A 24,594-nucleotide genomic window follows, 5' to 3' on the forward strand; every position below is an offset into this window, starting at 1 on the left:
GCCATGTCGTGGAGACGATGTGTATTTCGTTATGAAAGAGAAAGTACTTTGCTTGGCAAGTGAGTACACAACTACAAATCAGTGGTTAAGTTATATAGAATACCCAAGACATGTCACTCGTATAGTTTTGAATGGGGAAAAATGCAACGCTCAATATGGCCGCTCAATCGCAGGAAGCCCTGCCTTCTGAATGAAAGAGCCAATCACTAATCGGTAAAGTCAGCACGTCACTGCAGCTGCAGTTAGAAGTACCGGTTGCTATAGAAACAGACAGCGTTCTGAGACGTGCGTTTAGGACTGCACATGCGCACTGGCTGATCTAGCCTGAAAAATGAGCTTTTTATAATGCTATTTGAGCAAAAGAAACAACATTTATAATACAGTTGTTGTCAGATTTCTTTGGCGATTTCAAATATGAAATTTAATCGTAAGCTTATTAGACTGTGTGCAGCGCATTTCACGGAGGACTCCTGAAGCTGGGAGAGAGTAGCCTACAATGTGAACACTATGAATGGCTGTGAACACTATAAAGTGAGGCAATTCCAACGTTGCAAGGACAGTCTGGTGCTTCTGACTTACAGCCTGTAAGTACGTTTCAATATTTAAAGAATTTGCTACTGACGATTCAAACGCGAGTTCTGAGCAGTGTAGAGTTCTGCTTGTCGTTTCTCCGATCACAAATGCAGACATGGTGTTATGTTTACTTGGCGCAGCGCCAAGAGTAAAAAGACGGTACAAGTCATTATAATCAGTAATTATGTCCTCACTGAATGCAACAAATGCCTCGTTTATAGTGGGTTTTATTGTTTTAATCTCGTCGCGCTGGGACAAGGCATCACAACATGGTAAGGGGCGTAACATTTCCGTCTCACGCTTGAGGTATTCGGCCAATCACAACGCACTGGATAGCTGGCCAATCAGAGCACACCTCGCTTCTCAGAACGATGAGCTTGGTAAAAATCGGCGCGTTTCAGAAAGGCGGAGCATAGAGGAGGAACAATAATGTACAGTATGTGGAAAATAATGTGTTTTTTGAACCTCGAACCACGTAAAGAAATTGCATTACACCAAATACACAAAATAATGTTCTTTTTAGTAACATCATATTACCCCTTTAAGGAAAGTGGTTGCAATCAGTTTATTTTAGCTACATTTAAACAAACAAATTGAGTTGACTAACTTTCGATATGTTTTCTTTTTAAATGTAGCTAAAGTAAATTGTTTGCAACTACTTACCTTAAAATAATTTAGTATCATTTTTTTTTTTTTTTTTCAGTGTACTACGATTTCAGAAAACAGTCACAACTAGCTAGTAAATGTTTGTTTGAGCATCTTATCAGGAGTGTGTTATCCAACTAGCATCTGTTGTTAGTGACATAATTCATAAATTTTGTGTTTTGGAACTACAGCATTCAACCTAGTTAGCTGTTAGCAGCATAGTTTCTTAGTACAACATATAAATCAACTCTTTAGCAAAATAAGCAAGCTAACATGCATGACAATCTATGTTTCATTACATGTATATAGAAATTTAAGTACAAAAAACACACCACAGCCCAATATAGGATGGGTTTGGGGGCGGGACTGTTTACTTGACCGACCAATGCCAAACAGGACAACATTTTGTTCAGGAATCCTGTTCGAAATCAATCACAATTTTTGCAATTCCATTTGGTGATACTATAGTTTTGCAGAAATGACACACACCACTTTTAACTGAAAGAAGATTACAACAACTATTGTACTAGAAATAATCAGGCAATGAAAGAGCAAACGTATAACTAACATTAACATTTTTTTGGCATTCTCACCAATATCAAAAGCAATATGTTGACTTGAGAAACATTACCAAATGATGTAAAAATGCATTGAATGTTTGATGTACTAATTAGATTAAAATACAACATTGGCCTCCTGCCTCTGAAAAGCTGGCAGGAAGGCTTTGATTTCAGTCCAGTAAGTTTTTAGAGAAGCCTCGAATCTTCTTGCAAAGATGGTGTTATTTGGCAAGATATCACACAGTGTTGAAACACTGACAGATGATGGTATTCTGAGAAATTGCTTTCCCCAGAAAGAATAAAAATATAATTAAATATAAAAAACACATCTCATCCTGATATTATTTTCACACTATTATATGAAGCGAAGAAAATTGTGTGGGTGGCAGCCTTAGCTCTTCAGGAAGGCTGTGTGCTAAGTATAGCTGTGTTGCACAAATAGTGCATGTTTTATTTTGCCATTTAAAACTGAGTTATCTAGTGCTGTGTGGTGTTTGGAGATAAATGATATCAAATAAATTGAGCATACAGTATAAGTGACCATATAAGAGACCACAGTATAGAACTTACCGTTGGATAAAAATGTACAAATTAATATGAATTCACTAAACCAATAGTTAGGTTTTCTCATGAGACTGGGTTAGTAATGTGTATCTCTAGGTCAAAGCATGTTTTCATAGCACTGCTAGAGCATTCAGCATTCAGAATCCCCTTTAACAATGCTGATATCATGATGCAACATAATTGTAACATACAAAGCCTTGATAACACTTCCTCCCTCCCACAACAAGTACACATATCATGTAAAATAAGTACTGTCAAATTATTTTGACAAGCCTCACTAGGTTGCTTCTCAAGCATTTGGCTTGACATATAAGCAGCAGCATCACCTAGAAAGTTAGTCTGATGGGACACAGAAATATGCAGCCTAGTATCCAAGTCCTTTTTCACTTTTCGACCTGAAAAACTGACCATATAATATTATGCAAATATATGAGCAATACAACACTTGTGGCAGTGCGATATCACTGTATATCGGCATGGCTGTGATTCGGCTGTAGGTAATCACAGCATGCTGATATACAGCCATATCACATGGCTAAGAGTGTGGTATTGCGTTTATACAACAGTTCGATGGCACAAGTGTGTAAAAACATAAGAAACAACAATGGAGTGTCTTTAAAAACCTTCTTTTGTTTGAACTACTTCCGCAACACACTCAAATATCAAGTTGACAGTTTAACAGCTGAGCCCAAGCCTCCATTACTACTTTGAAAATGTTACTGTGTTACTGTATTAAAGGTGTACTAAGTGATTTTTGCCAAACGATGTTGATATTTGAAAGCACCAAAACAAACACGCCCATACTCCAACAGGACCTCGCCCCTATGCAAAATCAATGTTACTCACCTATCAAAAAGAAACAAAGCAACCCCGGTGTCTGATTCAAGCCCTTCCTACTCCTTGAGTTCTCTCCACCACTGGAAAGCTGCTCCGATATTTATGCGGATCCTACAGCATTTATTCTTCAGCTCTCTGCAATCTCATATTCACAATAAAACATTAATTTGAATGTCCACTGAGGAAAGCGATATCTTTGTCGTACTATGCTTTCATCTGTTAAGAGTGATTTCTGATGCCAGCGCTGCTCAGTGCATTTGTTGGCTGCGTTTTACAACACTCTAAAAAAAAAAAGCTGGGTTAAATTCAACCCAGTGCTGGGTAAATATTGGACAGAACACATGCTGGGTTGAGTTCAACCTACAGTTGGGTTAAATGTTTAACCCAACCTTCTGGACAGTAACCCAAACGCTGGGTCTAAACAACCCAATCACTGGGTTCGTCCATATTTTACATTTTTTATTTTACATATTTGCATTTTTTAGAGTGAATGTGTTGTTGAAAGTAAAAATAACTTCCTTGTTTACGATCCTGTTTCAGTCTTTAAAGGGTTACTCCACCCCAAAATGAAAATGTTGTCATTAATCACTTACCCCCATGTTGTTCCAAACCCGTAAAAACTTCGTTCATCTTCGGAACACATTTTAAGATATTTTGGATGAAAACTGGGAGGCTTGTGACTGTCCCATTGACTGCCAAGCAATTAACACTGTCAGGGCCCAGAAAAGTATAAAAAGCATCATCAGAATAGTCCATCTGCCATCAGTGGTTCAATCTGACTGTTATGAAGCTACGAGAATACTTTTTGTATGCAAAGAAAAAAAACTCATGTTTAACCAGAGACATCAAAGCCAGCTGTAAATTCCAGAAGATCTGGCCAAGGTGAGGCTGTTTTTGGCACGTTCTTGAGAGCTGAATGGCCCTGGAGGTCACATCTCCAAAAAAAATTTCAAATAGACATTATCTTTATTATGAAGCCGCATATTTGAAGTCTAAAGAAGTACATTCTCTCCTAGAAACTCTTAAAACTACATTCCGTGACACATAAACAGTACTATTTAAAACATTATAGAGAAATACCGCAAAATAAAATGATACAAATGGTGAAACGGTTGGAGCTCAGTTATCACTAGAATATCGCATTCCTCTCTGCCAATCAGATTCGAGGACCAGAAAGAACTGGTGTATATAATATAATATAATATAATATAATAGTTTTTATTGTTATATATTTAAAAATTAAAACACATTAAACATTAAAAATGTTTTATATTGTTAAGTGAAATAAAGTTAAATATTAAAATTGAGATGTTGCCTTGGCAACTAACTGAAATAACATTTATTAAAAATAAAACTGAAATTAAAAAATTAATTAAAAAATTAAAGCTAAATAATATAAAAAAAACCGACAAAAGCACATAAAACTAAAATTTGAGATGAAAACTGAAAATATAAAAATAAATGCTAATTAAAAGTATCAATAAATACTGTAATAGTATATACAAAAAATAACACTGATATTGGTCTCGGTATAGTACTTGGTGTCGGAATGGAAAATAAAAATATATCACTCACCTCTAATTTGGGTAGCATGTAACACTTAAAAACATATAAAGAGAAAAAGTTAAAACTATTCATAAGCATCTTTGATTCCAGTGTATCATTAATGCAGCAGATTTGAATGTGTGGAAGTGAACATAAGAGATATGTACTTGGCTTTTGAGACAGGAATAAAGTCTTTTGGTCTCTCACTTCGACAACCATCTCCATGTAGTGTCAGGATAGCTTTGTATTATTCCGCTATAGGCACTCCACATTTGACATAAGGGGGTTTGGAAGGGTGAAATTTGCCTGGATGTGTTCAGTGAATGATCTTACAGAGTAACTCTGCAGTCCATCTTGAGGGATCTGATTATAGGGAATAGATTCAAAAGTCCTCAGGTCAACACTGTTGGCAAGGTAAGACATTTCAGATTAGTGGAGATTAGTGTTTAAATTGCATCACAACGTAAAGACAAATACTGAAGGTTCTGCTGGAGTTGGATCGGTGTGTCAAATCATTCAGATACAGTTAATTATCTGTTTTTGACATTAGATTATCAGAGAGCAACTGGATAGTTGAAATAGGACAATATTTTAATGTGAAATGACATGTAATGCGATAACGTAATGATACAAAAACAATGTGCATTTTAATACAGGTAAAATTGGAAGAATGACAAGATCAGTAAATTAGCACAATTAAATCTTTATTTTATAACATCAGTGTATTACACTGTATATAACAAATTATTAATATTCATGCCAGTGTGGTAAAAATAAACACTTTTCCCCACCTCCCTCAGAAATATTATAATAATATTTTTTTACACTGATAAAAAGGCAGTCTCATTTACAGTGGAAAAGGAGCTTAATAAACTCAGTGGTCACTGCTTCCAAAAGGGTTAAGAGGAGCCTGGGCAGCACTTCAACTATGAGAACAGATGAGAGCAATGAAATTCTGCTGAAGTCTGAGACATGCAAGTCTGAAAGAAAGAGAAGATTGACCTCTTACAGTGTGTGAACTGCAGATCAGCTTGAATTGATGGTTTATCTGACACCAATTTCTGTCCAGTTAGAAATTAATTTTAACCTCAACCACCTTTTTATTCATAAACAAGGTTCTTGTGATAATTTTGAGGTAAATGCCTAATCCTCACCTTTACAGTGCCTATAAAATACATTTACGTTCCTTTTCATGTTTCATTGTTGAACAGCACTGAATCACATTGGACTTAATTTGGCTTTTTGACACTGATCAACAAAAAGAGACTTTAATTTCAAAAAGGAAAACTGATCTCTACAAAGTGATTATGAATATAATCCGTTTTCACCCTTATATGTGACTCACCAAAATCATCACTGGTGCAGCCAAATGGTTTGTAGTCATAAATACTTAATGTTAAATGAATAGTTAAAAGGACTTGTGTGCATTCTATACTTCTCAAATACTTCTATCTGCGAGGTCCAAGTTTTGGTGAGTCAGAACTGCGGCAGAACATAAACCATGAGGAAAAACTAACACTCCAAGCAACTCTGAAAAGAGTAATAGAAAAGCACAAGCCAGGAGATGGACGTGGCACTGAATATCTCTTGGATTTAAACCAGTAATTAAGAAATGGAAATGCTTTGCAGTCACAGCTTTATGGGAAAGTGACAGAGAAGCCACTGTTGAAAAACGGCATATGACATCTTGTTGACACTAAGACATGTGGGAAACACTAAAGCCAGCTGGAAGAAGATTCATTTGTCTGATGAGATGAAAATTGAGCTTTCTGGACATTAGACTAAATGCCATGTTTGTTGTAAGCCAAACTGCACATGATCAGAAACACACCATCATGCTGTGGGGATGCTTCTTTCCCTGGCAGGTTTGTAAGGGTGGAGAGTAAAAATGAATGCAGGAAAATGACGTCCTGATAGTGTCTTTGAGACACTTGTGACTTCAGAGAATCTCTGTTTTCATGCAAAATGGTGACCTTAAGCATAAAGCCAAAGCTTAATATTACAGGGATAGTTCCCAAAAATGAATATTTTGTCATCATTTACTTATCCTACAGTTCCAAAACCTGTATGAGTTTCTTTCTGCTGATGAACACAAAAGTAGATATTTTTTTTAAATGATGGTTACCAAACAGTTGATGGTTGTCACACATGGTTGCAGAGATAAGACTGATGAAGAAGATAAGGTAACACTTTAGTATAGGGACCAATGTTCACTATTAACTAGATGCTTATTAACATGCCTACAGTATAATTTACATATTGGCTGTTTATTAGTGCTTATAAAGCACACATTCTGCATGAACATATTTTATATCCCTGATCCTACCCAATATCAATACTTAACATTTACAAATTAGGAGTTTATTGATTCAGAAGTTGTAGTTAATGGTTTGTTAATGGCGAGAACTGGACCTTAAAATAAAGTGTGACCAAAGATAAGTTCCAAAATAGGCCATAACATGGACGACACCAGAAAAAGGAACTTAACTAAAAAAATGAAGGAAAGGATGTGACGTGTGGCGACCCATACTCGGAATTTGTGCTCTGCATTTAACCCATCCCAGAGCAGTGGGCAGCCATTTACGCTGCGGCACCCAGGGAGTAGTTGGGGGTTCGGTGCCTTACTCAAGGGTCTCACCTCAGTCATGGTATTGAGGGTGGAGAGAGTGGACCTGAGACACACAACCTTTAGGTTACAAGTCTGACTCTCTATCCATTAGGCCACGACTGCCTAATGGAACTAATGAGCTAATTAATAAGGTAACAGGTGAACAGAATGATAATCAAACAGACTGAGAAACTAGGTCAATGAGGAAGACAACCAAAATACAAAGAAACAGAACATAACTGTGACAATGCTAGCCATTGACTTCCACAGCATTTTTTTTTTTCTTTCTTCAATACTTTGGAAGTCAATGGCTACTATCAACTGCTTGGATAACAACATTCAGACAGAACTGACAGAAATCAGAAGTTGTGGGTGAACTATCCCTTTAACAAATCCAGATTTCAGTCCAACTGAGTATTTATGGGGTGCACTTTACAAAGGCTCATCTACTCAAGATATTCAAGCAACCTGACAGAGCTTGAGCACAAATAAATACATACATACATAAATACTAGGGCAAAATACTTGTTTAATAACTAACTGTAAGAATTTTTGACCAATAATTTGTGTCAAAAAAGCCAAAATATATCCTGTGTGAAAAAAAATTCCAACAGCATGAATCCCCTTAAAGGCACGGTAGCTAATATTTGCTGAGAGACAATCTATATTTATGTGTTATTAAATAAACTACTGTAGATCAAAAATTTGATTAAATTAATTTAATTTAAACTGCTTTAATTTATTATAGATACTGTTTGATTTTAACATCCCACATTTTGGTTTTATCTTTTACTTTTGTACCCTTTTTTAGAGACTGGAGATATAATAAATGGCAATTTTATACTATATTTGATGATTGTGGTGCAATGGCCAGCATATATTCACAGACATTAGAAATGTTCTGTATTGGCATGTAACGTCTTCATTCACAAAGTAACACTGTATGTGTTTTTAGTGATTTAGTGCCCAGGCCTCTGCCCATTTTGTGTGTGTGCATGAAAAGTTGCAGCAAAACACTGCTTTGGCAGGCAAATATCATTCTCATTGGCATTAAGTTTTATACAGTTCAAAAATGCAGCATGCAGTCAGATGCCAGAGTCCAACGTCCCACTGGGCCTGTGGTGCTCACCGTTGGCTCCAGCGCGTGTAAGGATCGGGCACGTCATCTCAAATCCTCCCCACTCCGAAAAGTTTCAATACCCAGTGGAGCTGAATACCCTCATAGCTTTCCGAAAACTGTGTAATCCTCGAAACAGGCACCCTGGGGTCCACGCAGCGAGTAAGCTCCATTCCATTACAGAGACTCGCGTCGTCTACCACACTATTACAGCTTTTAGCATCTATTATATCCATCTCTTCAATTTCATGGGAGACTCAAGGAATAATCATTTCACTGTCTGTGCTCCTCTCCGCTGGGCTGAATGACAGGAAAAATAACTCAAACAGAAAGAAGGAGCACAGGACACTGAAATCTCAAGGCATGAAACCAGTGAATGAAAGAAAGGGGGGAAAAAAATCAAGCGTGTTTTATTTTTTATGATGCTCCAAGTGTGTTATTATTGGAGTATATTATTACTGTTATTATTATTTTCATGATTCAAAAATTTGAAGTCAGCTTGAAAGGGATAGTTTAGCCAAAGATGAAAATTCTGTCAAATTTATTTGCTTTCATTTTATTTCAACATAGTTTAAAGTTTGTTTCTTTTGTGGATCACAGAAGGTGATATGTTAAAGAATGTACTGGTTGCTCTTTGCAAATAGGAATACAAACTGTCAAGTTACAAAAAAACATAAAACACAAAAAAGAGTTTCATAAATTTGGCCAGTACAATATCAACCTTTTTGATTTTGTTTTACATTGAAGAAAGATTCATATTGGTTTTAGAGATTAAATGATGACAGAATTTTCAGGTTTTAGTTATATAAACCAATTCTCAACATCAAATCATGGGGTTTAGAAATATTATGCCCACGTTTTTTCTGAATAATCTCATCTTTCTTTTGTTTATTTTGCTCAAGTAGCAAAACAGAAAACCCAATAAGGCTTTTATCACCATCCACTGGTGGCAGCTAATAATGGGGCTGAGAATTTGAGCAGGACACTGATTTAATGTGATTAGTACAAAACAACTAATGTCTTTGGTCCCAATGAACATCATAAACTCTGAAATGATGATTAAACCAAACGATTAGTAGTGAACTAATATTATTATCTGAGCACTTACAGTGATGAGCATGTGTTTATCAAAGAGGGAACCAAATTGGGGAATAACTGGAGGGATATACGATAAAGGCTATTGCTTTGACGTACTTTTGCTTGTTTGTGGATTGCTTTATGAAAGAACATTTTTATGTTAAACGATCTATATGCAATAATTTAATACACTCCTGTTGTTGTTATATTAATCTTAACCCCATTCACAATTCAACATCCCTTGTGTTTGGTATGAATATCACCAGAATGGACTAATAACATACAATAGAACTGATGGGAAATAAGAGGTGAAGGGGCATTAGTCATTACGCTATAAACCGTCTAAAGCACCCATGAGTATGCTGATACGCAGTGAGTCACCGCCTGTGGCTGTAATAACGTAATATTTAGAAAGTTCCCCACAGTACTTTCAAATGACCAACTGAAAGGTTCATTCAAAATCACTGCCTTACTAGGCAGTTTAGTGTGGCTTTAGTTTGGGTACTGGATTAAAATGTAAAGGTTTTGAAATATGCATCTGGAATGAAATTATATGTGGGTAGTAAACATTGATATCTCTTGGGAAACAATACTAGGAATCCATGATCTTTCATATGTAACACACAATGTTGATGCCATGCAAAGAATTCAGTGCATGCTTGTATAATTTCCAAATGACCTGAATGTGTTCATGCTTTCCCAAAATGCAGGCCCCCCTTTGTGACTTGCACTTTGTATGTTTGCATAATTGATAAGGGAAAAACAATTAGTCCCTAGTCCTACCATGCCAGAGCTAAATCCATCCAGCATGCAGATATATCTCTCTCAAACATGTAAAACAGCCCCTCAAAAAAGTCATTACTCTCTTATCTATCATAACGTTCCACAAAATAAATACAGAAAAGGCGATAATGATAATGGAATTTGAAACAATGTTGGTAATGCAATGTGTTTCGAATATCAAAAATGAGTTTAGTTATTGGATTATCGCCTTAATCACATCCAAGAAATCGTCTGGGCAAACAATCCTGCAAACTTCCAATCATTATGCTTATGAAGGAGAGCTGCATACTGGGGGAAATAATTTTGAGCAAATTGTGCTAAAGGGATTGTTCACTTAAAAATGAAAGATCTGTCATCAATTACTCAGCTTCGTGTCGTTTCAAACCTGTATGACTTTCTTTGTGTCGAACACAAAATCTTGCAAAATGTCTGTTGTTTTTTGTCCATACGATGAAACTTCATAGGGTCTAATGCTATGTTGGATCCCACTGTATTACCGTTTTTTTTTTTACAGACAAAAAATATCTTCTTTTATGCTCTACAGAAGAAAGTATGTCATACGGATTTGGAACGACATCAGTGAACGATGACAGAATCGTCATTTTTTGAGTAACTATCCAATTTAAATGACTGTAGCTATTAATAGCCATTTCACTATGAAGAATGATCGATGGCTGTATTAAACCAAGCCTGATTCTGTCTTACAGCAATTCAAGATCCCATGTCTAGGGCATCAAGCTGTCGTTCAAAGAGAAAATGCCCTGAAATATCACCTGGTTAGAAGATCCCATGTGCAAGGTCAGAATAAAATCATCTCCGCATGCAGCTGACTCTGTACGTGTACAAGCAACTACTATCCGTAGAGAAGATTTCATTGGCAGGCCAGATTCCAGCTGGACATGCAAATATATATTTACAACAGCAAGGATCCTTCCTCTAATCATCAGTATTCACCTTTCCTTCCTGAGTGTGAGGAAGGGAAATGATAAAAACAGCATATCAATATCTAAATATATTTATCCTAATTCAAAGAGGTCCATTGTCCCCCTCCGTTTCTGGAGTGACAGGCTGAGAAACGGCAAAGATGTCCTGGCACTGAAGTGGGGTTTTTGGCGAAGAGGTCTGAGGAGGTGGGGAAGGTTTCCTCTTCTCCGAGAGAAGTCTCAGAATCTCCCCCACCTGGTCCTCCAGAGCCGCTAACCGGCTGTTTAATGTCTGGATGTCACCTTTTAGCTCCAGCTTTGCCTCGTACAGACTGTTTTGAAGCACAGTCTGTTCAGGGAGAGGCTGAAAGTGAATCCCCCGAAGGGTCATGTCGCCCACTCCAGGGCTGGGCTGTTCATACGGGCTCCTTTCCATTGAACATCTCTCGTATGGGCTCCGTGAATCACCAACCCGGTCAATGCGCAAGTCACTTTTTGTGATTCCGCTGTCGCAAGAATCAGTCTTGTGTAGAGCACTATTCTCATCAGTCTCATCACTACTGTTACCATTTCCACCGGGACCCCTTTCGTTAGACTTTCCACCCTCTGCTTCCTGGATCTTCCCATCTTCGGAGATCACATTTAGCGGCTGGGATACATCCCCCCATTCCTCTTCCTTCTGCTGCGGCTGCTTCTCTAGTTCCAGCGGAAGCATAGGAGACGATCCTGATGCAATGTTATGAAAACGCATCCAGCCTCGTCCTCTTCCTCCTCTTGGTCTCACCGGACTTGTTACCTTCAGACAATTTGAGTCCTCTACGCCAAAGCTGGGCTTGAGTTCCATAGCCTCATGGCCTTCACTCCTGTTCGGTTCCTCAGTCTGAACGTAGGCTAGGGCACTCTGGATTGGGGTTATCTGCGAAACGGTCACAACGCTAGAACCACTGTTCCCATTTCCCGAGCCAGGGGCCCCGTTTTGCATGGGAGCCACGTGTTGGTGTTGAAGAGGATGGTGGCCCTGGTACTGGGGCTGATATTGCTGCTGATGAATTTGGTGGGACAGTGGATGGAGGTGGTGTTCCACCTGAAACTGGTTCCTCTCCAGGTCATGCTGGGATGAACCTTGTGTTCGCATCTCCTTCTGTTGCTTGAACTTTTGGAAGAGCTTGCGGACAGGATGGTCTACAGGGATTGACAACGTCACCTCATTTTTCTGGTGTCTCCTCTCCTCTTCCTCCTTCTTGACATCGACAATCTTGCGGAAAACAATCTGTGGAGACATAACAATATGTAAGAAATCTGTATGTTTGGAATCCATGTCCTGAAGAGGCACTAGTTACTAAGAAGGCATGAAGAACTTTTATGCTGCTTATATCATCCACTGGCTAATTACATCGGCGCAAGAACATTCATGGCCAAAAATATCGGCACCCTTGGTAAATATGATCAAGAAATTTAATCTGCATTGTTAATCCTTTTGATCTTTTATTTTTAAAAATTCACAAAAATCTAACCTTTCATTGGATAATACGAATTTAAAATGGGGGGAAATATCATTATGAAATGAACGTTTTTCTCTAATACACACTGGCCACAATTAACGGCACCCTTTTATTCAATACTTTTTGAAACCTCCATTTTCCAGTCTAACAGTCTAACAGCTCTAAATTTTCTCCTATAATGCCTGATGAGGTTAGAGAACACCTGACAAGAGATCAGAGACCATTCCTTCATCCAGAATCACTCCAGACCCTTTAGATTCCCAGCTCCAGAAGCTTGGTTTTGTGCTCAGTGACCCATTTATGTGTTGTTTTTGAGGTTTGTGTTTGGATTATTGTACGGTTGGAAGATCCAAACATGGCCCATTATAAGATTTCTAACAGAGTCAGTCACTTATTGATTTTTTATCTGTTGGTATTTGATAGAATCTATGATGCCATGTGTCTAAACAAGATGTCCAGGACCTCCAGCAGAAATATAGGCCCACAACATCAAAAATACAGAAATATTTCATTGTACACATGGGGTACTTTTTAATCCCTGTGTTCACCAAACCCATCTTGAGTGTTTGCTGCTAAAAAAGCTCATTTTTTAGTTTCATCTGACCATAGAAGCCAGTCCCATTTGAAGTTCCAGTCGTGTCTGATAACTGAATATGCTGGAGTTTTGTTTTTGGATGAGCTAGGAGAATTTTTCTTGCAGCCCTCCCAAACAACATTTTAACAACAATTTTTTTTTTTTTTTAAGGTTTTCTGACCACGAGATTTTCTGCTGTTCTCCAGCTGTGGTCCTTGGAGAGTCTTTAGCCACTCAAACTCTCATTCTCACCGTGTATTAGGACGAAATAGACACACGTCCTCTTCCAGGCAGTTTCGTAACATTTTATGTTGATTGGAAATTCTTAATTATTGCCCTGATGGTGGAAATGGGAATTTTCACCGCTCTAGCTCTTTTCTTAAAGCCACTTCACTAATTTGTGAAGCTCAATTATCTTTTGCTGCACATCAGCAATATATTCTTTGGTTTTTCTCATTGTGATGGATGATTAAGGGAATTTGGGCTTTGTTTTCCCTCCTATTTATATTTCTGTGAAACAGGAAGCCATGGCTGGATAATTTAATGTTCATAATTACCCTGGAGTGCTCAAAATTGTGAATATGAATGGGAATATACTTCAGAGATATTTTACTCATGAGAATTTCTAGGGGTGCCAATAATTGTGTCCAACGTGTATTTGAGAAAAACATTTATTTCATAATGATATTTCCCCTCATTTTAAATTCTTATTATCCAATGAAAGGTTAGATTTTTGTGATTTTAAAAAATAAAGGATCAAAAGGATTAACAATGCAGATTAATTTTCACAGCCTTCTTTGATCATATTTACCAAGGGTGCTGATATTTTTGGCCATGACTGTATTTGTCATGATTAGGGTTGCATAGATTTACGATTCCTCAACTATTCTTCACTCGTGACCTTTTCATCCAAAGCAGAGGGGAATAGGTCACCATATACAACTCCTGATAATAATTCAAATCCCATAGCTATGGAAGCCAGTTTCTACCTTAAAGTAAAATAATAAATATGTTAAGTGTGAAAGTTTGAAATTAAGTTTAAAATCAGAAATAAAGTGACTTTTTTGAAATGTGCAAGAATTATACCTTTAGGTGTACAACAGTACAGTTGGGGCAGTACCCTCAAAGCAACATCTTTGTAACTTATTTACCCCTAAAAGGTTCAAAGCAGTACCTTAAGGGTCCATATTATTACTATGAGGCTTTAGACCATTTCAAGGACGTAAACAATAACAAAGGCGTTGAAACACTACTGCACATGTCTGGTCCTGAAGCATTTCCGGTAGTACCATTTTAAAATCTCAGATCTGTCAAAACAAGTGCATACTTTTTATGTCAAGCGAAAATGCAACATTTACGGTATTTAAAAAAAATGTTTAAATAACGTATCGCGTATCGCAGTCTGGATGCTTACAATTAACTCCTTAGTAGAGAGGTTGGGATCATTTGTTCGTACAATGGTTGACATCAGTCTTATGTTTGGTTAAGGCGAATCAAGACAAACAGTGTCACTTACGTACTTATCATGGTTTGTCGCTAATATGTCCGGGGAGGTTTTTAGTGGACATTTCACTTGCATTTCTGGGTCAGTCTGTATGTCTATGCAAATATTCATTTTCATATTTATTTGTACAGCACTCTTCACATGTCATTTCACTGCAGCTTTACAGCACATGCATGTATATTACAACGCTAAATGAATGCTAGTAAACTAATCACTACATGCCATTATTACTGATTTCATTTGTTTTAAAATATGTGCTTAGTTTGGTCAAGTTTGTTGCTGTGGAACAGTGCAAGAAAGCATTTGAATGCTCTATCTGAGCCATCATGTGATCACAAATAAACAAGATGAATGCAATTCAATGCATGCTACCGTGTTTTGCATAAACCTGTATTAGTTTTTATAAGATAAAAGTATAGCCTACATGCAGATTAATAAATGCACACACACTACATACAGTCAAAGTCCCTTTAATCTATAGTCTTTGATACAGTATATATGTGGGCATGTATGTTTTTATGCACATTTACTGTAAACACACATGCACATACAGTAGTACAGGTCAAAAGTGTGACGACTACTACAATTTTTAATGTTTTTGAAAGTCTCCCATGCTAATCAAGCCTGCATTTAATTGATCAAAATTACAGACAAAAATAGTAATATTTTGAAATATTATTACAATTTCCTAAGTTTTTTAGAGCTTTATAAATGAAAACCTTTTTTTTTTTTTTTTAATGGTCACTATTGTGACCGGTGGGATTAAATAAAGCTCTAAAAAACTTACTGATGTTTTAGTGCCCTTCCTGCAAATTAAAAAAAAAAAAAAAAAGGGTCTCAATTAAATATGTGACATCGTTAGTGCAAATTGTCACATGACCAGAACAGTTTCATTCCTGCTTGCACCTTGAGAAGATGATGGGTGCATCAAAACTCCAAAACGAAGGCTAGTAAAGCATGTTAACACAAAGATATGACAAAGATTTTTGGTACACATTATCTTTAGGGTGTCTAGTATTAATATATGAATTCACATATATTTAGTTTTGTTGAGTGTGGTCATAGAATGAGTAAACACTTCTCCAAAAAAAAAATTATTATTGATTATTTCAAAGGGTTACTAATGACACATCATTTGGATATTTTCGTGTCTGGGAAAAAATTGGGATTAAATGGGTTAATATGCTTTAAAATATAATTTATTTATGTGATCAAATCTGAATTTTCAGCATAATTACTCAGTGTCACAGGATCCTTCAGAAATCATTCTAAGATGCTGATTTATCATCAGTGTTGGAAAGAGTTGTGCTGCTTAATATTTCTTTATAACCTGAGATAATTTGAGGATTCTTTGAAGAATAAAAGAACAGCATTTATTTAAAATAGAAATGTTTTGTAACAACATGCACTACTGTTCAAAAGTTTGGGGGCAGTATTTTTATTATTATTATTTTTATTTTATTTTTTTGAAAGAATATTAATACATTTATTCAGCAAGGATGTTAAATTGATTTAAAAAAAAAAAAAAAGTGATAGTCCCTGCCAGGATTCAATCAATCAGTCCTCTATAAAGTATCGCAGTTTCCAGAAAAAAAATATATATATATTAAGCAGCACAATTCTTTCCAACACTGTCAAATCAAAGTATCAAATCAGCACATTAGAAAGATCTCTGAAGGATCATGTGACACTTAAGACTGGAGTGAATGAAAGACTGCTGATGAAAATTCAGCTTTGCATCACAGAAGTAAATATAAAGAATATTAAAACAGAAAACCATTATTTTAAATTGTAATAATATTTCACAATATTACTGATTTTGTCGAAAGACATCCTTTCACTTTCAACTGTTTCCAGCAAATTTATTAATACGTGATCAATATCAAAAGCAGCAGGCTGGCCATGAGTGTCACAACTCACACGGGGGAGCACGGGAACCAGGAACGAGGAGACGAGGAATTAGCAACACGGGAGTTTAATAAACACAATAGGGAAACAGATCACAGGCAGGGTTGACACTCAGGTTGACACTCACGTTGACGTTCAAAGACCGACAAACACTAACTGAAAGGACTGGGGTTTTAAAGACAGGACAATCAAGGAACTAAAGGAGACACACCTGGAATCAAATTAACCAATCAAGGGGAGACAGAAACTAGGTCACAGGGCACACATGGGGAGCAAAACACACACAAGACAGTCCAGGGACGTGACATTACTCCCCCCTCCCGGAAGGTGCGTCCTCGCACCGTGGAACAACAGAGGGGGGGGGAAACGGGTGGGAACCATGGCGGAGGCTCAGGAGGAGGACGGACCACCGGGAGGAGGTCGGCAGACAGAGACCAGGGAGGCAACGAAGGAGGGAGGAGCCAAGGAAGAGACAGGAGGGACCCGAGCAGGAGGAGCCTGGCGGACCCAGGCCACAGCCATGATGATGGCCACGGTGGAGCCGACGGAGGGAGGAGCCATGGAGGAGGAATGGCCTCCGACTCCAGGGGGCCGACCAACGGCGGCGGAGCAGGTGGTGGAGGAGCCCGAGGCGGAGACGGAGAGCCGACGAGCCAGGGGAATGCCGAGGATCCGGGGGGCCAAGGTGGAGCAGAGTGCTCTGGCGACCGAGGCGAAGGCGGAGCTCCGGAGATCCGCGGCGGAGCCGGAGCGACTGAGGACCAAGGTGGAGCTGGCGGGAGGAAGGAGCCCAACTGAGCCGGTGGGACGGAGCGACGAGGTGCAGCCGGAGGAGCGGAGTCCTGAGGCGATGGCGGGTCGACGCCCGACCAAGGCGGAGCCGGAGGGACGAGGGAGCCTGGTGGAGCTGGAGGATCGACGGGTGACGGTGGAGGCGAGGGAGCTAGGAGCCGAGGTGGAGCCGCTGGGTCAACGGGCCGAGGCAGAGTCCGGGCCGAGGAGGTTGGAGGTGGAGGTGAGGATACTCCAGCCCCAGCGACGCTGGAGGATGGCAGTCCTGTGGGGCTCGCACCGCATTGATGGTGGGCTGAGGCGAGCAGAGGGGCTGCCAGGCGACAGCGGTGGAGGAGGCAGGAGCGGGTGGGAGGGTGGGCATTTGCGAGGGGCCGGCACTGGCAGGCACTTGCGAGGGGCCGGCACTGGGGGGCGCTCTTGAAGAGCGGACACTTGGGGCGCTCTGGCAGCGCTGGAGACAGGGAGGCGCCTTGCAGCGTGAGACAGGGAGGCGCCTTCTTGGCGCAGGCACTGGTGGGCACTGCGAGGGGCCGGCACTGGCGGGTACTGCGAGGGGCCGGCGCTGGGGCGCTCTGGCAGCTGGAGACAGGGAGGCGCTCTTGCAGCGTGGAGACAGGGAGGCGCCTTCTGGCGCAGGCACTGGTGGGCACTGCGAGGGGCCGGCACTGGCGGGTACTTGCAGGGGCTGGCGCTGGGGCGCTCTTGAAGCGCGGACACTTGGGGCGCCTGGCAGCGCGGAGACAGGGAGGCGCTCTTGCAGCGCTGGAGACAGGGAGGCGCTCTTGCAGCGCGGAGACAGGGAGGCGCCTTCTTGGTGCAGGCACTGGGGGCGCTCTGGCAGCGCGGTGCTGGACGGGACCAGCGGGACTCTTGGAAGCGCCGTGGCGCAGGCACTGGGGGCGCTCTGGCAGCGCGGTGCTGGACGGGACCAGCGGGACTCTTGGAAGCGCCGTGGCGCAGGCACTGGGGGCGCTCTGGCAGCGCGGTGCTGGACGGGACCAGCGGGACTCTTGGAAGCGCCGTGGCGCAGGCACTGGGGGCGCTCTGGCAGCGCGGTGCTGGACGGGACCAGCGGGACTCTTGGAAGCGCCGTGGTGTAGGCACTGGGGGCGCTGGAAGCGCTGTGCTGGACGGAACCAGCGGAGACTCTTGGGAGCGCCTTCTGGCGCAGGCACTGGGGGCGCTGGAAGCGCTGTGCTGGACGGAACCAGCGGAGACTCTTGGGAGCGCCTTCGTGGCGCAGGCACTGGGGGCGCTGAAGCGCTGTGCTGGACAGAACCAGCGGAGACTTGGGAGCGCCTTCTTGGCGCAGGCACTGGGGGCGCTGAAGCGCTGTGCTGGACGGAACCAGCGGAGACTCTAGAGGGCTCTTGCGAGGGCAGGCACTGGCGGGCTCTTGCGAGGGCCGGCTCTGGCGGGCTTGCCATACTCTCTGCCGGCGGGCTTGCCATACTCTCTGCCGGCGGGCTTGCCATACTCTCTGCCGGCGGGCTTGCCATACTCTCTGCCGGCGGGCTTGCCATACTCTCTGCCGGCGGGTTTTCCTGGACCGCGAACGGCGGCTGGTGAAGGGAAACGTTGACCTCCAGATCCGCTTTCCCAGTCCAGTAAATCCTCCTCCATGTCCAGCAGCCCCAGATAGATGATCAGCTCATCCTCAGCCGTGATGCAGGGGCGGAGCTCCACTCCGCTCACACCGCCCACGGTTGGCTCCCTCGCGATGGGCACCGCCGCCGCTCGCACCTGATCTGACGTGTTGGGCTCAACTTCCGGGCGATCTTCCGCTCAGTCGCCGGCCGCTGGCTCGCAGATCGCAGCGGCAATGGCTCTCCGTCATCGGTGGGCTCGGGCTGATGCTCCGCATCGCTGGGAGTTGGTGGGCTGGGCTCTGGGTCTGGAGTGGATCTGGCGAGATCATCCTCGGAAGAGACGGTGAGGGGTGATCCGTTTCTCACCAGAATCCACTCCACGAAGGCGGCGAAATCCTCTCGAGGACCATCCTCGGACGACAGCGCTCTGCACGCGGTGTTCAGACTTGCGTTGTAGAATGAGCAGAGCGTGCCGTCCGGGTAGCTGGTGTCATTAGCTATCATCAGGAATAGTCTGGTGTGGTCCTCGAGAGATCGTTCCCCCTGCTCCAGCAGGAGGAGGAGGAATTCGGGCCGAACATAGGGATCCATAGATGCACAACGGAAAGAAAAAACACTGGGTAAAACGAGAAAACAAAACGGAGGGAAAAATACGGAGGTTACTTTGTTACGGTCGGTCTTTCTGTCACAACTCACACGGGGGAGCACGGGAACCAGGAACGAGGAGACGAGGAATTAGCAACACGGGAGTTTAATAAACACAATAGGGAAACAGATCACAGGCAGGGTTGACACTCAGGTTGACACTCACGTTGACGTTCAAAGACCGACAAACACTAACTGAAAGGACTGGGGTTTTAAAGACAGGACAATCAAGGAACTAAAGGAGACACACCTGGAATCAAATTAACCAATCAAGGGGAGACAGAAACTAGGTCACAGGGCACACATGGGGAGCAAAACACACACAAGACAGTCCAGGGACGTGACAATGAGCAGCTTTAAGTACTACATTGCATTTCATCCTCAAGTTCTCAAACACATCTGGGTGTTCATATGGTCACATGTGCTTTGGCACTGCAGGACAACCAACTGTGCTTCCTGTCTCCCTGTAGCACTCACTGTCTTAGGTGTCTTACATTACAGATGACAAAAGTAGAAAAACAATTATTTAATTTAATGCACAATATTTATAAATAATACTATTGTTGTTTACTACATCAGTACATGTTGGAATTAACATTAGGCGAGCATAATAAGTGATGAAAAATGTTTACCGTTAGCTTTTGTAAACTACTGCAGTTAACTGTTTCGTTATTCAACATTCAAGTTTACAGTATACATTTCTATAAAGTGTTACTCACCGCATTTATCTGCTGACAAGATAGCTAGACAGCTAATGTGAACTCATATTTAATTATAGCCCACATACTGTAACACTTGGCAATAAAACGGAATTAAAAGCTTGGCCTTTTTCACTAAACAAGAATCAAAACGCTAGGCGCATATGTAAACAATGACGAAAACACATTGCTGCATCATAGCTGAAGAGTTAACGTAAATAAATACAAATAATCAAATTTCCACATTTCCTTACCTGAATTGAAATGTGCACTGTATATCCTAGAGTTGCTAGTTGCTATTCTGCTTCTCACTTCACTGCTGTAATCCAGGCGCGTTTCTTGGAAATCTAAACCCTTTAATTTCCAATTATTTATAAATTAATGTTAGTTCCACACCAGAGGGAGCACCCGACGAGCAACAAGGATCTAATTTTAATTTTGACATTTTAAACAGCAGAATTAAATTAATTATCAATCCCACTGCGCATCAAGCCAAAATATCCGTTGAAATGGTCCATAATATTTAATACCTTTTAGAGATAGGTAAGGTAAAAAGATGTCTTTAAAAGTACTGCCCCAGTGACAAGATGTTGCATCCCTAAATTAACTATTTTGCACTTTTTTTCTCAGACTGTGATATAAAGTCATAACTGTGAGAAGAATGAAACCCTTCCTATGAAACCCTCCACCTCCCCCAGCTCCACATGTCTAGACTCTCCACTATGGGTAATTTCATGTATGCTATTTGTGTAACCGTGACATGGCTTCAAGCTCACAGAAGTGTGTCTGTGTATGTTTCGGCAGTAGCAAGTCTCCATACCTGCTCTGCAGCAGCCATAACAGCAGCAGTAGTGTGAAGCAGTTGCCATGATATAATAATCACACTGTGAGACATACAGTCACATGGCAAAGTATAGCTATTTAAATATATTTAAAAAATGACTTATTTTATTGAATGAACCATTCACAAACTGTAATGGGAAAAACAGTCTGGTTTCTGTTTCAGCAAGAGCCCTTACTGATTTACATATCACTGTAAAAGATGAAGTATTTCCTCTCATGCTTGCGACCAGCTATCCAGTCAAATGCCACTGGCGTGGTTCCTGAGGCATGACAGTATTGAGTAGGACAGTAGAGTACACAAACGAACAACACTGGAGCTATGCCAAGTGGGTCAAAAGTTAGGTTCAGGAACTTGTACCATTTAAACTACCAGTACTTCGAGGTTAACAGAGACCTGTACAGTGATTCAGAACTTTCACCCAACAGCAACACAGCACCTTGCAAAAATAGCCTGCCTCTCTTCCTTCCCCCCTCATCGGATCTCTTTCGGCTGAGTATACGCATGGCAGTAGCTTTGATCACATACCTTTTAATTAGAGTGTTAATTAGCCACCCAAGCCCCCTAGCTGAGCACCCTAGGGAGTTCTGTACGGCCCCACCTGACATACAGAGCAGGACATGCGGCCACACAGCTTGTTATTTTTAATGGAATTTCATCACACATTCAAAGACCAGCCTGAAATAACATTTTGTTTTGTGTAAAACTCTCACTTGTAATGATTGTCTAATCTTTGTATCTCTTACACATTACAGTAGAAAAAAATCATAAACTTCTTGTAAATCACTGCATTCTTTTTCATCACTATCAATGTCGTGTGAGATAATGTAACAGCGACCGTGCTGACTTAAAAAAAAAAAAAAAAAAAAATCCTCCAGGCAAACATTGGTCTGTAGTGTTAAAAATAGAACAGAGCGTGTCACGTGCCCTTTAGTTATCCCTGTGCAGTCTTTCGGCACCCTGAAGTGCTGCGTCGCATGTCACTTCTCATCTCCCAGGAGGACTCTGGTAAATAATGAATCCAGCCCCCTTCTGCCTCTTCGTATTATTTAAATGTCGCTTAATACGAGCAGAATGAGATGGGAGTGACAGAGTCAACTAGAAAGAAAAAGAGAGAGTGGGCTAGGAACAATGTGTAGCAAAATACAAAATAAGTGCTAGGGTGCAGCGTGAGAATGCAACAAAAGAAACAAAGGTGTGAGCAGTGATGGACGCTAATTATGTTTGGGAAGTGACAGGAAATGTTCTAAAAAATACTTGTTAGAAATAATAGTCATCACATAACTGCTATTAACAGTTGTGGCATTTAATTTGCATTCTGAACTTCTATTTTGTCACTATTCAGAACAGTTCAAATTAGGGTTTCACTGATACAGCATATACATTTTGGCCAATACTGATAAGCTTTTAATTATTTTTTGGGTCCCACTTTATATTAGGTGGCCTTAACTACTATGTACTTACATTTAAATTAATCATTTGGTACAGTGCACTTATTGTGTACATACATGTTCTTACATTGTTCTTATATTGTTAATAATACCTTCATGTAATTACATCTGTAATTAATTACTGCAATTACATTTATAATTACACTGTTGACCCATCCCTTACACCTAAACCCACCCTTAAACCTACCCATACCACCAAACCTGTCCCTAACCTTACCCGTATCCAACCTTAATAGCAGCAAAAGTCTTTTGAAATACATTATGAACACAATAAGTACATTGTACTTATTATTTTTTTAAGTAAGTATATAGTAGTTAAGGCCACCTAATATAAAGTGTGACCATTTTTTCTTATGCCATAACTCATAAATGGTAAATATCATACTGTAAATCGATGCTATTTTGTCTAAAAGAATCAACATTAAAAAAAATCAAACTACAACATTACAGCATTATAATGCACATTATGGAAAATATATTCATCTTAAAGATTACATTTAACAATGTTATTAAATTATTAGAGTTTTTATAGATCAACTTGAAATAAATAAGTGTTAGATGACAATGAAGGCAATCTAAATGTAAAAACAAGAAAATGAGAATAAACTGTTAAATATTCAATATCAACTGATTCCAGTAAATTAAAATAATAATAATTATAAATAATATTAATCAATATATAATGCATCCCTAATTTAAACAGCTATACATGTATCTGAGCAAACACTTAAAACAACCCACATCCTTCAGGGGGTAAAGGATACAGTAAGGCTGCTTATTATAGCTAAATATAGTACCGTAATCTCTGTCTACCATTAAACACCATTACATACTGTATGTTAAAATGCAGTGTAAGTGATGTGTATACTATGTGGATGCAATGATATGTACCCTTGGAATAAAACAAGAGCTGTGAATTAAGTGAAGTGCCATTATGCCAGAATATAAAGAATTTACTCTTTGGCCTCAGCTATGCACGCTGTTTAATTATTCCCTTTGTGCAGACTCTTATTGGATAATGACAATTATCACAATGCTCAAGCTATCTGCTGAATAAAAGCAGAGACAGAAAGAAAAAAACATGTGTCAACAGCCTGCATCTCTGCTGCGGAGGAAAACTGATTAGGGATTTATAATGATCTGTTAGTATCCATGGGGAATTTTAATGAAGAATCCAATATTTCATTTACACTCTCTGGAGCAAGCGTTATTATTCTAACATTCTTCACCTGTGTGAAGAGACTTTTTTCCTCTTCCAACAAAGATGGACTGTATAATTGGAATAATTGCACAGGCATGCCGGGTCAGTCTTGTTTTATTTAACACAGCCGTGAGTTCACACCTGGACAGAAACTCAAACTAATGAGCTGTAGTATTAGACTAGTATTGCTGCATGTCTGAACACCAAAAACTGTCCAGCCTGCAATTTAACAGAACTGTCACAGTAGGAGTATTAGAGACAAATCAACACAGCATTTCTTCTAAATTTCTTGAGATAACATCAGCCCCACACAGCAACAGCGGCTCAGCCAATGGCATGGGTTTGGGTGCTGGACTGTTTCAGACTACTGTAAAACAGGAAACCTGTTTGAAAACAGTCATTATTTGTCAATACAATGAAAGTTTAAGGGGTCCAAAATACCTGCATAGACAAAAATCATGGACAAAAAACTTATCATCTTATTATTTCAAAATATATTCTAGTGTGTTTTACATATGAAAGTAAGTCATTCAGGTTTGGGACAACATTAGAGTAAGAATATTATAAACACACAACTTTTGGGTGGACTATCCCTTTGAACAACATTATTACAAGAAGTGTCAGTGTGGTTAAGTTTAACGGAAGAAACTGTCA

General features: G+C 40.2%; 1 protein-coding gene across 1 annotated transcript in view; it reads right to left on the bottom strand.

The window, feature by feature from the left end:
• Positions 1-5,420: 5,420 nt before the first annotated feature.
• Positions 5,421-24,594, bottom strand: part of kcnh5a (potassium voltage-gated channel, subfamily H (eag-related), member 5a) — a 98,240-nt gene continuing 79,066 nt past the window's right edge. The window contains exon 14 of the mRNA XM_058754954.1: positions 5,421-12,502. Coding sequence (XP_058610937.1) covers positions 11,336-12,502 — 1,167 coding nt within the window. The 3' untranslated portion in view covers positions 5,421-11,335. The remainder of the gene's footprint in view (positions 12,503-24,594) is intronic.

This window comes from Onychostoma macrolepis, chromosome 20 (genome assembly GCF_012432095.1).
Source record: "Onychostoma macrolepis isolate SWU-2019 chromosome 20, ASM1243209v1, whole genome shotgun sequence".
NCBI classification, from domain to species: domain Eukaryota; kingdom Metazoa; phylum Chordata; class Actinopteri; order Cypriniformes; family Cyprinidae; genus Onychostoma; species Onychostoma macrolepis.